The following is a 15,034-nucleotide window of genomic DNA, read 5'->3' as shown; positions in this document are numbered from 1 at the left end:
TACCCCAATGCAAACTTATGGACACTGCCCCAGTTCACCCTGTTGCTTCCTGTCCCCATGCTCTAGGAATGGACACTACTGTACTTGTGCCCTGGAGTCCATTATGTGTGTTATGGAGCCCTTGAGAAGGACGCTGATAGGCCGTGGCACCCAGGGTCAGACTGGTCCACTGGGGAACCAGTGAATCCCCTGGTGGGCCCCGAGCCCTGACTGAAAGTTCTCATTTTACCAATTCAGATGCATTGTTAGAGGCCCGATTGGGATCTGGTCAGGGACCCCCAATCGAGCACCTGACCAATGCATTTGCATTTGCCTCAACACACAGGGGCCCCCATTAGCTGATGCTGAAGCTGCACATGGTGCCCTCCCGATATATAGGGGAAGTACGTATCGGAGGACACCATGTGCAGCTTCAGCTAATGGCCGCTTACTTCACTTGTCTGCAGCATAAAATATAAAAAAACAAGAAACCTGGAAGTCTTCAGTAGATGATACCTTTTTTAATGGCTAACTAATAATGATGACAGATTACAAGCTATCAAAGCTCTCGGCTTCTTTCTCAGCTATATTTTAAAACAATTTCTGACGGATGCATATTTATATACAAAGGGGCACATAGGAGTAGAATGTTATTGGTACATACAAGTAAACAATTGTCAGTTCCCAAGGTTCTATTCACAGTTCAAAGAGTGGTCTTTTATGGCTGCTTCAGGTCAGTGATTTCTGTAAGGGGCCATAAACCCATGTGACAGATTTAACCCCTCCTGGAGTGTTTGAAACAGTGTCATGGACTTGTACTCATAAATCCTTCTCTCTTTCTTAGATTTAAAATTTCCTCTTAAAACCAAAATTTTTATGTCATTGGTGATATTGTGATCTTCATTGCAGAAATGTTTTGACACGGGAAGGTCCATTCTTTGTTCTCTAATTGTATGGCGATGTGAGTTCATCCGCATTGTAAGCTTCTGATCCGTCTCTACAACATACAGATTTTCAGTGGAACACTTGGTGCATATTATTAAATACATTACATTAGGTGTGTTAGGGTCCATTCACATGGAGTAACGTGCTGCGTGACCTGGCATGTATACGGCGTGAGATTTTGAGCGCCGTAAAAGCTCCCATTGATTTCAAGATTTCAAGATCAAGATTGGAAGATCCTGTGGAGTATTTTGTTCCTTTTGTTTCTATTGTTAAGCATGGACAATGACTCAAGACCTGGACATGTGCACATGTGCCTGTTACCATCCCCCCAGGAGCTAAGGACAGCATGGACACCATGTGGCATGAAGGAGAAACCTACATGGAAGTGTGGACTTCTTCTTTTCAAGGAGATGATTTTTGGAGTCTATTGCTGATGTGTGAAGATGTCTACAGCTGACTGGTATTTCTTTCTTTTACTGTGGACACGTGGGACTCTGTTACAACCTGGGAACCTACCATCACCCACCTACCCATGTGTTTATGGAAGCTTGGCAAGAGAGCAGCACCCTGTCTACCAGGATGGCTTCAGACCTCTCTGGGCAGTAGAACACAGTGGTAAGAAGAAAGGAAGAGGAGGGCTTGTAATGAAGGATATTTGGGGCATTTTTTTGTGGTTAATGGACAATAGCGCTGATGCAAAATACCGAACTATCAGCTGTGAGCATAAGATCTCACCACCTACCAAAGGAACTGCCACATGTTATCATGATAGCTGCATATGTCCCCCACCTCTGCAAAAAAAACATTTTTTGCCTGTTATATCTACATGCTGTGACCCCCCCTCCTCATGTCCTCCAACCACGGTCGGGCTGTATTATTAACATCACTTCACACAGAGAACTAAATGATCCTGCAGTGTGTATGTGTTTCTTTCTTTTTAGTTGCTATGATTCCTAGGATTTCTCTATCTATGTGTTTTTCTCTCTTGTTATATACTACTGTACCATCTATGAAACTGTATCACTGAAATTTCCCCATTGTGGGACTATTAAAGGATTATCTTATCTTATTCAGTATGCTATAATAATGTGTGAGTGTATGTATATATGATAAAGGGAGTATCGTCACTCCTTGGGGAGAGACCACCATATAGGTGTGTGGAGACTTATTAAGCCTTTAGCACTCCACTTTGCAAGGGACTATGGGAAGAATATGCAAATCTGTCTTCCATGATGTAATTAGGAAGTCAGGTGCCTCAGTGTTGCAAACCAATAGAGGGCGCTCACTGGAACGTGCAACCCTGTCTTCCTTGATGTAATTAGGAAGACAGAATTTCAGTGATATGGCCCAATGAAGGTTTGCTCCCTTTAACATTATGCTCGACCTTCCAAGAGGCCTTTGTTTTGCAATGATGCTGGGATTATTACCAGGTATATAGTCTCTCAACCGAGGAAGGCCGTTCCGATGTTGTTGCATCTTGTCAGCTCGATGTAGAGAAGACTATAACCTGGTAGAGGTGAGAAGCTTTATTGGGCTATTTTCACTGAGATTATGTCTTCCTAATTACATCAGGGAAGACAGGCTTGCACGTTCCAGTGAGCGACCTCTATTGGTTTGAAACACTCAGGCACCTGACTTCCTAATTACATCATGGAAGACAGATTTGCATATTCTTCTCATAGTCTGTATGTATATATGTGAGTATTATTAGGGGCTCAAGACCCCTGAGTTATGTTGTCGTAGTTCTAATTGATGAAGGAGAGTATGTGCACGGAGAACAGACAGAGTCAGACAGCCTTCAGCTGTGGTGATCAAACCTGTTCTAAAGTTTATTACATTCCACAGGTATTTATAGACAATAGGTCACATGAGCAAGCTGAACAGCATTTGTCCTTATTTGGTCATAAGTTACCTCATGCAAGAGGTTGAAACTAGCTTCAGGTCAATATACATTTTGCGCTTGCAATAGGATTAGGAAGTGTACATAAACTTAATTCTTAATAAACAATAAGTCCATATAGACATGTCTGTCCCAAAACTAGTCAACTTTGTACAGCATAAAATCTGACACTGAGATAGAGTATGTCTAACAAAATAAACAAATATCTTAACTTATACAAATATTCTGCTTTCAGCAAACTGATAAGGAGTTGCTGAATTGCCTTTCCTAAAGGTCTAAGAAACTGCTTACAAGACAATGTTACAAAAGGGAGAATATAAAGAGAAAATGAATCATATAAAGATATATAATTGTATTTAACCCCCCCCCCCCACAGTATATATAGTATTCATACATTCATATACTGTAAGTATATATGTGACATATATGGTATATGAATGTATATGTGTGAGTATACATTGTATAATAATGTATATCTGTGAGTATTTATGGTATATGTATAAGGCCTGGTCCACATCTGCATTTAGTAATCTGTTAGGGGGTATCCCATGGGTATCCCCCCGAACGGACTACCAAACGCATTAGCAAGCGGTGTTCAGTGAAAGCACACGGACCCCATAGACTATAATGGGGTCCATGTGCTTTCTGCGCAGTGTCCGCACGAGTCAAGAAAGTAGATCATGAAGTACTTTTCTGTCCGCATGTTCCGTGCGGACACCAGACGGAAAGCACACGGACCCCATAAACTATAATGGGGTCCGTGTGCTTTCACTGCACACCACTTGCTAATGCGTTCGGTTGTTCAGATTGCTGAACGCAGATGTGAACCAGGCCTGAGTGTGTAGGTATATAGTGTGTGCAATCCCATCCACACATTGCAGAAAAATACATGCAGCGGACGCACTGCAATTTCCAAAACTGTTGTGGTTTTGGAAATCGCAACATGTCACGTATACATACAGAAACACCGGAGGCTTCCCTATAGGTATAAAAGAAGCAGAAAGTCTGCAGAGGAAACCTCTGTGGAGTTTCTGCAATAAGTGCTGTGGGAAAAACTGATGTGTTGCCGTTGGGTTTTTCCTGCAGCGCTTTTTGCTGCGGGATGCTACATGAGGCCTTATCCTTATAGTGCGATGTTCAGTATATTGAGATGATCAGGATGAGGCCCAACAGCGAGACGCAGATAAAAAAAACACTATGGAGAAAAAATAGCCGTGAATCTCAATGTATTTTTTCCACAGTGTTTTTCGTTGCGCTTTTGATGCATTTTCCTGTACTTACTCTCGATTGCGCAGCTGAAAGCAAACAGCCATGTATTTAGAAGGGCTCGCATTTTAGAGTTTGTGGCTGTTCCACATCTTTTTTTTTCCTGCAATGTGTGGATGAGGTAAATTTAATTCACTTTGCTGATTCTGTAAAACACATATTTTTTTTCTGTAGTAGCCAAAGACATTGTGTTTCTGCAGTGTGAGGTTTCAGGTATTTATGGCCTATCCTGAGTATAGACCATAAAAAAGATTAACCCTGGACAACCCCTTTAATATTCCCCACACATTTTAACATCCCATTTCACACAGGATGTTACCCCATCACTGCTCCCACACAATTTAATGGGCCCATCACTGTTCCCCATACATTATAGGGGATCAGTGAAGTGTCCATAAAAAAAATTGGCCCAGACAACCCCTTAAAAGAGGTTGCCTATAAACCGGAGTGATCACTGTGGTGGCCACCAGGTAGGTGCAAAAATTCATTAAAAAAAGCATACCCACCTGTCTCCAGCACCCTGTTGTCCCCCACTTGTGTCTGTTCAGTCTCACGGCAGCGACTCATTTCTGGAAATCCTGTACCTAATTGGTCTCAGAGATCACATGAGGTACAGGACTCCCAGCAAGGAGGCATCAGCACGAGACCGAATGGACACTGGCAGTGCACAACGGAGCGCCGGGGACAGATGCTTTTTTAATTTATTCGTTTTTTATTTTACTCCTCCCACCCGGCACATGAGTTGCTCCTATTCCTGGACATCCACTTTAAAGGATTTATCCATGTTTCTAATATTGATGGTGCAACTGCAGCCATTACTTCTCCGCCCTCCCAGGATCTCTTTTCGGGTCCTTTTACTGTCTCGACTTCTGTTGAACCACTTCCCCTCAATACGGTGTGATACACTAAACAATATATTTGATACTCAGGTCGCTGATGTCTACCTATTTCCAAGGGCAACTGGTGGCATTCTTCACAGTCACACAAGTACAGTTAAGGATTGTTTGATGCGATATCTCAATCTTTCACCCTCACAAGTTTATTTCCTAAAGTATAAGGAAACTTTAATGAAGGACAATCCGAACATCTGGTGTGACCGTTGTGACAGGACCAGGGGAAAAGTGGTAGAAGGAGTATACATTTCTCCCAGGTTCCTGTGATACACAATCTAGGTGCAGCTGAGCAAAGCTGCGCTCCTGGCTGTTGGGTCTTACCAAAACCCTGGTAAAGGTCTGGCTGCTGGAGCAGGGAGTATTGGTGTCTCTACTCCATTCAGCCACTCCAGGTTTTGTGATATGTTGGTTAAATCCTTGCACCATACTTGGCTGGATTGGACTTTAATTTTCTGCCAAAAAGTGGTCAAGACAGCAATCCCTGAGCTAATCTCGTTGCACGGTCCATTGCCAACTGCAGCACTGAAGTTACCATCTCTGGAAGTGGTACACTTTCTCTGTATTTAGCCATGCTCGATGCTATGCTAGCTAACTACACTTGGTTGGTTGAGGGTTTTCTTAATGCATATCGCCAAGGGGCATCAGATGTGTTTTTCAGCACTGATGCCACCTCCTTTGAGATCCCAAAGGAACTTCAGAAGATTTCTGTATTGCACCCAAAGAGAAGAGAAAATAAGTGTAGGCCGCAGAGGGATCGGAGAGGACAGAGCTGGGGTCGGCCAGGTACTCCCACAACATGCACCTATAGTTCTCCCTCATGGTGACACTAGGGCCCTCAGTGGCGGAAATTTGGCCAGGGGGTGCCATTAACGTGTCCCAGACCTTGGAATAAGTCTTGCAACATGGCCAAGTTTTGCATGAGTGGCCTTGCTGCCTCTGGACATGCCTTTGCCTGTAGCCACCATTTTTGCTGCTTAGCTTGCCTCCACATCTACACTGCCTTTGCCCCTAGACATCACCCCAGTCTATGCCTCTGCTTCTAGCCACCTTTTTTGCTGCTTAGCTTGCCTCCACATCTACACTGCTTTCGCCCCTAGACATCACCCCAGTCTATGCCTCTGCTTCTAGCCACCTTTTTTGCTGCTTAGCATGCCTCCACATTTACACTGCTTTCGCCCCTAGACATCACCCCAGTCTATGCCTCTGCTTCTAGCCACCTTTTTTGCTGCTTAGCTTGCTTCCACATTTACACTGCTTTCGCCCCTAGACATCACCCCAGTCTATGCCTCTGCTTCTAGCCATCTTTTTTTCTGCTTAGCTTGCCTCCACATCTACACTGCTTTCCCCGCTAGACATCACCCCTCTCCATGTCGGGTTGGTGACCTCATCGGCCACCAACTCCTCTACCAATTGCTCACTGTCCCCTTACTGCAAACCGCACATAACCACAGCTTGCCCTGATGGCAACTATGTCTCATCATCATCACTGAGGCCCAGAAACGTCGGTTGCAGGTCCACAACCACAAAATTGGAAGGAAATGGTGGATGCTCCAGTATTTGTAACACCTGTTCCTGGTGTTCGGGCCTGGTCTGCGTTGTACCCTGCACCCTGCTTAACGCAGCTGCCATATGTGGAATTGTGATGAGCGCATGCTAATGTTTCTAGTCCAGTGGAAAGGATGGGATAGGATTTCACATAAGTCTGCCACCCATGGAAACTCACGGTGCAGAAACTGAGGGAGCTGACTTTGATGAACCCTTGGGTTTTGGAGATGAAACTCCATCAAAGGTCTCTGCAGCTCACACACCCTGCTCAACATATGGTATCTAGGGTTTCAGCGTGTGGGGATGTCGCACAACAGCCGGTGTTCGGGCAGATGGAACACGTTGCTGGAGTGTTTTGAGGCTAGCAGCGGCTCCTGTAGACTTGCGAAAGTGGGTGCACAAGCGCTGACTTTCACCAGTAGCTCGTGTACATTTGGGTATGTTTTCAAAAAACGTTGCACCACTAAGTTAGACGTGGGCCAGACATGGAACGTGTTGGAGGCTGGCAAGCTCCAGAGCTGCTACCAGGTTCCTGCCGTTATCACACATGACAAAAATGCTTGGCCCAGGGGCCACACGGTGGCTCAGTGGTTAGCACTGCAGCCTTGCAGCACTGGAGTCCTGGTGTTCAAATCCCGCCAAGGGCATAAAACCATCTGCAAGGAGTTTGTATGTTCTCCCCATGTTTGCATGGATTTCCATCCCATATTCCAAAAAAGACATAATGATAGGGAAAAAAAATGTACATTGTGAGCTCTATGTGGGGCTCACAATCTACATAAAAAAAAAAAAAAAAATGCCTGGCCCCAGGTGCAGCGCAGAAAAACACATTGCCATCTCATCCAGGATGGCATCCCTGACCTCGGAGGCAGTGCGTTGTCTGTCCCCCAAGCTGATGAGCTTCAGCATGGCCTGCTGATGTCTCCCCACGCCAGTAGCTGGGGTCAATTCAACGGAGGAGGAGGAGGAGGAGGAGGAAGAGGGTGGTGTTTCAGCACTCCTGCCAGGAGACAAGGCAGGACACCACAGTTTGCGACCCGGTCCCAGCCTCAACTACATTCAACCAATGTGCCGCTATTGAGATGCAGCGTCCCTGTCCGCATGCACTTGTCCACGCGTCGGTGGTCAAGTGGAACTTTGTGCAACAGAACCTAGGGCCCGCCTCATGTTACGGGACCAAAGGACTCTGTGTTTAGATTTGGCTCAGTCGCAGCTCCAAAACATGCCTTTGAAGGCAAGGTTTCCTTTAGTGGCTCCATCTCAGCAGGATGATGATGGTGAAGCTTTGTTAAATCTGGTGTCGGAACGGAGAGGGGTTTCTGATCTACATCTAAAGTACTGTAGCATGTTGTTTGGACTATTAACACCTGATCAGAACCCTGTAGAGGTAATGTAGAGTCCCATATTAGAGGACCATTACCGGTAGTAGTGGTTTCAGCCAATTGTCCACCTTTGCGGCCCTCTAAATAAAAGTTACCCCCCACAACTTGATATGTTATCAATTTCACAATCCAAATCAAGGTCAATGTCTGGGTCCTCAGTCCAATCCACTGCATCAATCCAACACAATGAGAGTGATGGTTCTGGAACCACCGTTTTAGGGGCTAACAATTTTAAAGGGGCTAACACTCTGCTGGTGCAAGGCTCAACTCACCCAAAGGGCAAAAAACTCTGCAGGTAGAAGGCTGAAGTCACCTAAGGGCCTCAATCTCTGCTGATAGCTCAGCTTAAGGGCTTGTAACTTAATTTGGAAGGGCTCACGTTACGGGGCCATAAAAATGAATTTTGAAAGTCTTAGCACATCACACACACACACACACACACACACACACACACACACACACACACACACACACACACATCCACAATGACAGTTCAGGGTGAGTACTGATGGATTTCCCATTGCCTATTCAATCTGTGGTTGTCATGGGCAATGTGATTTAAAGGGGTGCTTGTTAATGTTTCTTTAGCTTAAATTTGGGTTTCTGTCCATCCATTTTGGGAGAAGGAAGGTTTCCAGGTATTTTCGCACTTTGATAGAAGTTTTTTTGAATGTGGAAAGTGTGTAGTTGATAGGCTGTGATAGACATGCTTCCCCTGCTGTCCCAGTTGCATTGTAGAGGTGTTGGGATCATTTGCTGAGGTGTCATAGTGGACTTGGTGACCCTCCTGAGTCGAATGGTGGGATCCCCTGAAACGAAGCATTTTTCCCCATAAACTATAATGGGGTTCGATATTCGATCAAATAGTCGAATATTGAGCGGCTATTCGAAACGAATAATGAATATCAAATATTTTACTGTTCGCTCATCTCTAGTTATTACCTTTAGCCGTCGTGTCTCAGTACCGCTGATCTGCAGGGTCCTGGCAGTGTGCCCTAGAAACAATTCCACTGGTGGGCCCTAGACACCCCAGTCCGACCCTGGTGGCACCTCAAGGAACTCTGTTATTTATTAAAGTTATTTCACTCATGCGCCTGTGCCTCAGGGCCCCCAGTATGCTTACAACCCCATTTTCTCTTCCTCTTTGTTCAAGCTGCATAACAAAGTCTACATTTCTTGTATATTTTATATGTATATTATCTGATATGTTCTATGTTTGTCTTGTCCACTGTAGCATCTTCCCTTGCCTGGGCTATGTTTCGCTGAGGGCAGCTCAGGTTAAAATAAGGGGGTGTGCAGCATCCTGGAGTAGCTTCTATTTCTTGTGTTTGTGTATTGTGCCTCCAAGTCATGTTGGTATGTCCCGTCCTATGTGTTCTATGTTACATGTAATGTGAATATTGTTTTTCCTGTTATTTTCCCCCCTTTGCAGTTCAAACCACTGGCTTGGTTCAGCCCTGGACAATCACAGGCCACTGGTCGGGGGTTGTGAGGAGACTGTAGTCTCCTGGTGGCAGTTGGGATTGTCAGTCTAGTGTTAGCAGCCATCCTGCACAGCTCAGGTGGTAGCAGACTGACCTGTGTGGAGGGAGAACCAAGACTGAGTCCTAACTGTCACCAGTACAGCCTCTAGGAGAAATATCCATCGCCCCAGGCTCATCCAGAGAGAGCCCTGAGACAGGGAATATCCTTAAGCATCTCTGAGAGACGTTTGCCAGCCGTGCCAGGAGGTATGCATTCGGGCCTAGCTTCCAGCTAACCAGTTCCCTATAAGCGACTCCTTGCCCTACTACAATCTCCATCCTATAAAGTTGGGAGTGGCACGAGAGGAGGAGTAGTGGAAGACTATCATGTAAGAGCCCATAACATTCCTGGGCAGCCTCCTTTGAACAAGGCAGTGGGACTGAACTGCAACTGTTACCCCATCTGCAAAGCTGTTGGTTGCATCAGATGGTTCCTGTTAATAAACGGTTACTTGGTTTCACTGCAACTCTGGACTCCTGAGTCGTTTCCTATATCACCATCAGGGCTCTCCTGAACACCCCCACACCGGCTCAGAGTATAGAGGTCCCCTCTCCAACTAGGTGCGCCCCGGGGAAGATAATACCACTACCATCAGCATCAGTTAGCGCTGCAGGACCCCCCTCGACTGTGTCCGGCCCTGGAGTGGGATTGGAGTGTGTGAGGAGTCTCCCCGGCCTAGCAGGTGGCACAGCCACTGTCACTACTACTCCCATCCTCCGGTCTCCCCCACTGAGTTGCGGCATAAGAACAAGAGGATAGGGCACGAAAGCTTCAATGTGCTTAAACCTTTTTAACCATGGCATCACCTTCACAGTTAAAGGGATTGTGCCATAAAGGACACATTTGATCCCCGTTTCTCCTGAACACTGTACTACCTGGCGGTTGCATCCCCAGCCATCTGACACTTATCCCCTGTAGTTATCGGCACACCCCTTTAATCGAATGTGTATGGTCACTTTTACAACGAGGGTCAATGGAGCAAGTATTCCTCCCCAATAAACATGCATTATCTAATTGACTAAGTGTATATGTTATTTTCAAAGGGGAGAGGGGAATAAGGTAGTGTTAGACATTGACAGCAACTCTATCTCCCTCGGGTACAAAGGACGAGGAACGCCCTATCCTTCTTTCACCTGTTATCTGCAGTTACAGAGAGCTGAGACCCCTCTATACTCATTACTTAGTCAACCAATCCCACAAAAAATCAGTATATTGCTTGCTTTAGACATTGCAACTGTCCTTTGTCTTTAATTCCCCAGTGAAATGACTATGGAGTAAATCAAGATGAGCCACCTTCACTAAACAGAGATAAGGATTAAACATAGATAAGGATTAAAGAGAGTATTGTAGTCATTTGTGTGGTTGTTACGCCCACTTTAATATTGACTTAGTAATTAATATTTGTTCTTTGCCATAAAGATGTGACACAATCCCTATATAAGTCTCAGCTCTGTCCCTAACATTACATTCTGCCTATAACAAGCTGCCTGGATAAGCCAAGGAGCCGACATCACTTCTAACCATGACTGAGCTGGAGACCGCCATTGCTTTACTCATTGATGTTTTTGACAAATATTCCTGTACCGAGGGCAAGAAGGACACTCTAACCAAAGGGGAACTGAAGACTCTGATGGAGAAGGAGCTACCTGGATTCATGGGGGTGAGATATTAATTTATATATAATAGAAATATACTTAGTTATCACACACTCTATGTAATATATACGTTGTACATTGGTAACCCCCTAAAATAAGACAGTGAATGTATAAAGCTGCAGGTATGTATTGTCACTGGCATAGAGACTAGAGACGAGAAGTGATCAATTTTTTCCAATATTGGATCTATATTCTATTAAGTCTTGGAATAAATACAAGTAGAGCACAATGCAGACACATTTTCAGAATTACGCATCCATTTTTATAGTGATGCTGCAGGTAGTTATTAAACTTGGCCATATCGTGCCAAAATGCTCCTGCACTCTGCCATATTCTGTGCTACCACAGAGTCAATAAGACCCACACCATCATCAGATACGCCAAGGCAAAAATTCCCATAGATCAAGGAATAATTTATGAAATCCTTCATTTTTTTTCCTCGTTTGAATCTGTTCCAGTTTTTGGTGGAAAGTGATAACTGAGACATATAGAGTTGGTCCGTGTTTGGCAGTATTTCTTCAAAATATAAATTTCATCTTTTCTCTAGAAGCTAAGGTCTGACACTAAATTCGGAACACAGCTATTCTAAGGTCCCAAGCACATGGCATTGCTCCATTGTCACATTTCACTGAACTTGACCTTTGTATATATAACACCCAATGTGTATATCCCATTTTGCATCACTATTATGACCACGATGTATCTTCAGGGAATCAGATGAGGTTTCTGCTGTGGTTTTACTGCAATCGCTGTCATGGTTGGGAATAGAGAGAGATTCCAATTACAGTTCCAGAAATATGTTCCTAGAAGTAAAAAGTACCAAAGACGGCAATTGGGGCAAAATTATGACAAAAACTTGTGTGTGTATATAGATTCAAAACAGAATCTTCTTCTTGGTGCTTGCAGACAGTTCTTGAAGGAACTCGGCAGGGAGGTTGTTCCCACCATCTTGGAGAACTAAGCACAGATCTTCTGTGGATGTAGGCTTGCTCCAATCCTTCTGTCTTTCCATGTAATCCCAGACAGACTGGATAATGTTGAGATCAGGGCTAAATAAACTCTTGACATTTCCACATGTTAATATAAAATCCCTTCTATCTGTCCCCTACTCCTTGCTGATATGAGTGCAGGGTCAGACTACACAAAGCCTATATGAAGTCTGTAATCATGGAAACACTCATTATTACATGCGAGTTGTGGACCAAAAGCAATAGTAAATTTTTAATCAAGATTACTCATTAAATTGCTTCACTTTTTTTTTTTATTTCAGGTGCATTGGTTCAATTAAAAATGTTGCAAAAAAATAAATTTCAAGGCAACGTCCCAATGAGTTTAAGGCTCTTGGGTGGTTACTCTAAAGAACCTTGTATAGCGTGTCGGGGGAAATCATAATACCCCAGAGATATGCTGTCTGTAAAGGAAAATTAATTAACAGGCCAAGATCGGCTTCAGCCATCTTTAGTCTGGAGAATCACGAAGACACATGGTGGTCGTGTATCAAAATGGATTCTGGTTTAATGGTGGCTAGAACAAAGTATATATCACATGGCATAGACAGAACAGGATTGGCTAGTATAATTAGCATACATCCATTGGTGGAGAAGTTTGTAACAATAGCCCTGATGCATATCTATTGGATAAGAAACTGGAGAGAGGTCACACCCCCCTGAAGGCTAGTTTTACTCTAAAATGGAGTCAGTGACCTCATGGTAGCCGCATGTATCAATCAAAATGGCAGCCATCAGCACATGTCTCAAATACACATCCTAGATGTCTATCTCATGGTATTCTAAAGACAATAGACATCCTTGTTGGAGACAATTAGCTTAATTACCCTTCTCTTGTCCCTTTATCTTTGGAAGGGTCTTTGGTCTTTGATCCTTTCCTAACAATGCCCGTAGTCCCTGCCGAACTGTCTCCATTTTAATTAGTTTCTTTGTAAGATAGCACAGTGCATAGTGTCTTGCATAACCAGTCTGGCAAGATCCAAACTGCATCTCTCTGGGAGAGAGAGATGGACAGATAGAATAATCGCTGCCTCTACCTCTATACATAACTTTTCATAAGATATTATTAGCCCCCCACAATTGTCTTCAAATATATAGACTGTTCCACAGTACTATGTAGTGTAAGAGAAAATTTCTGATATTAAATTTTGGGAATTTTCAAATTCAGCCTTTCAAGTCTATTGTGTTCTCTGTTCTGTTTCAATTGTCATCCAAAAAGAGCAATCAAGATATAAGACTTAACGTTTAATGATATAAGTTAAAAGTATAAATATACACAAAAATATATAAAAAGTCACACATCTGACATGTCACCTCATAGAAAACAATGGAACAACTCCACAACCACGAATAGTTTACAGTGGACACGGCGGTCCCAAGTAAGGTAACCAATCACACTTACCCGACTTCAATCCGTGATAGGAAAGTTCCAAAAAGGACCGAAAGGGAAAATTCCAAAAGAGGCCATTTCATGTGAAAATATAGTGAAATATAAAGAATAAAGACAGTCCCTATAAGGGTTTTGCCTGGAAGAGACGCATACTGAGCACTGAGTGGTTCTGGACTTGGATGAGTTTAGACGGCTGTTGAAGTCATTTGGTCTATATCTGACTATATCTCTTCCTTTCACTATCCATTTATGCTCTGTATGGATGTATGTTAATGAGCGATACATATACATGTGGATGAGTGAAGGCACGATCTCAAAGCATGTCGGGTCATGCTATTTTCAAAACCTATATGCTTTGATAGGGCAAAAAAAACATTTTATTGCGATATACCCCTGATGAGTGGGGGCATTTATATACATTGCATACCACGAAACGTGCATGTCGGGTCAGGCTATTTTGTTTGAATGCTATTGTGTGTTTTACTAGCCCTTCTTACTTTGGCACATACAAATTGTTGGAAAGGGTTAATTAGGGACGGACCCTGAATTAGGGTGAGGTTCCAGTCAGGGCACTGGCTATGTAGGGCGGTGACCCTGTATTAGGCTTTAGGGTGATTTTAGTCCCTTCCCAAGACTATCTTATAGGGACTGTCTTTATTCTTTATATTTCACTCTATTTTCACATGAAATGGCTTCTTTTGGAATTTTCCCTTTCGGTCCTTATTGGAACTTTCCTATCACGGATTGAAGTCGGGTAAGTGTGATTGGTTACCTTACTTGGGACCACCGTGTCCACTGTAAACTATTCTATGGTTGTGGAGTTGTTCCATTGTTTTCTATGAGGTGACATGTCAGATGTGTGACTTTTTATATATTTTTGTGTATATTTATACTTTTAACTTATATCATTAAACGTTAAGTCTTATATCTTGATTGCTCTTTTTGGATTATAATTGGATTAAGTGAACAACATTTTCTGCACTATAGAGTGTTTTTCTTGTCTGTACAGTGTTTCAATTGTCACCTGAAATAACTGGCCAGAGTCCTCGATGCTAATACATTTTCTAATTTCTTTTAGAAAGCAAAAGGCAAAGACGATTGTGACCAACTCATGAAGGATCTGGATGAAAATGGAGATGATGAAGTGGATTTTAAGGAATTTATTATCTTCGTTAGTGTGCTCACCTGTCTGGCACATTCCAGATGTCCAAGCAAGCCAAAAAAATAATAATTTTAAACAATCTGCTATTGACTAATAAAGTTTTGTATTTTATTTCTTTTTGTATTTATTTTGTTAGGGTCATAAGAAATTAATATTATATAAGATTTGGCACATAGGATGTATATAGGTTAATATCTAATGTCCCTCGAGGTCAATGGTGATTAAGTGCTTATTGGGGCTTTTCAGGAAAAAGTGAATCCCCACTTGTGGCCAGAGAAATAAAAATAAGTTCTGAGGGTCCCCTGACTACTGTGACCGATCACTGCCCTGAGTGATCACATGTATGGTACCGGTGATTTCACTGTGACCTCTTATGGGATTGATCG

General features: G+C 43.3%; 1 protein-coding gene across 1 annotated transcript; it reads left to right on the top strand.

The window, feature by feature from the left end:
- Window positions 1-10,896: 10,896 nt before the first annotated feature.
- LOC142196091 (protein S100-P-like) lies at window positions 10,897-14,759 on the top strand. Its single transcript, XM_075266303.1, has 2 exons — window positions 10,897-11,094; window positions 14,565-14,759. Exons 1-2 carry the CDS (start codon window positions 10,957-10,959, stop codon window positions 14,712-14,714), a joined length of 288 nt encoding a protein of 95 aa, XP_075122404.1. The 5' UTR covers window positions 10,897-10,956; the 3' UTR covers window positions 14,715-14,759.
- Window positions 14,760-15,034: the final 275 nt, after the last annotated feature.

Source organism: Leptodactylus fuscus, chromosome 1 (assembly GCF_031893055.1).
Source record: "Leptodactylus fuscus isolate aLepFus1 chromosome 1, aLepFus1.hap2, whole genome shotgun sequence".
In the NCBI taxonomy this organism is placed as follows: domain Eukaryota; kingdom Metazoa; phylum Chordata; class Amphibia; order Anura; family Leptodactylidae; genus Leptodactylus; species Leptodactylus fuscus.
This window is presented reverse-complemented; position numbering and strand designations above follow the sequence as displayed.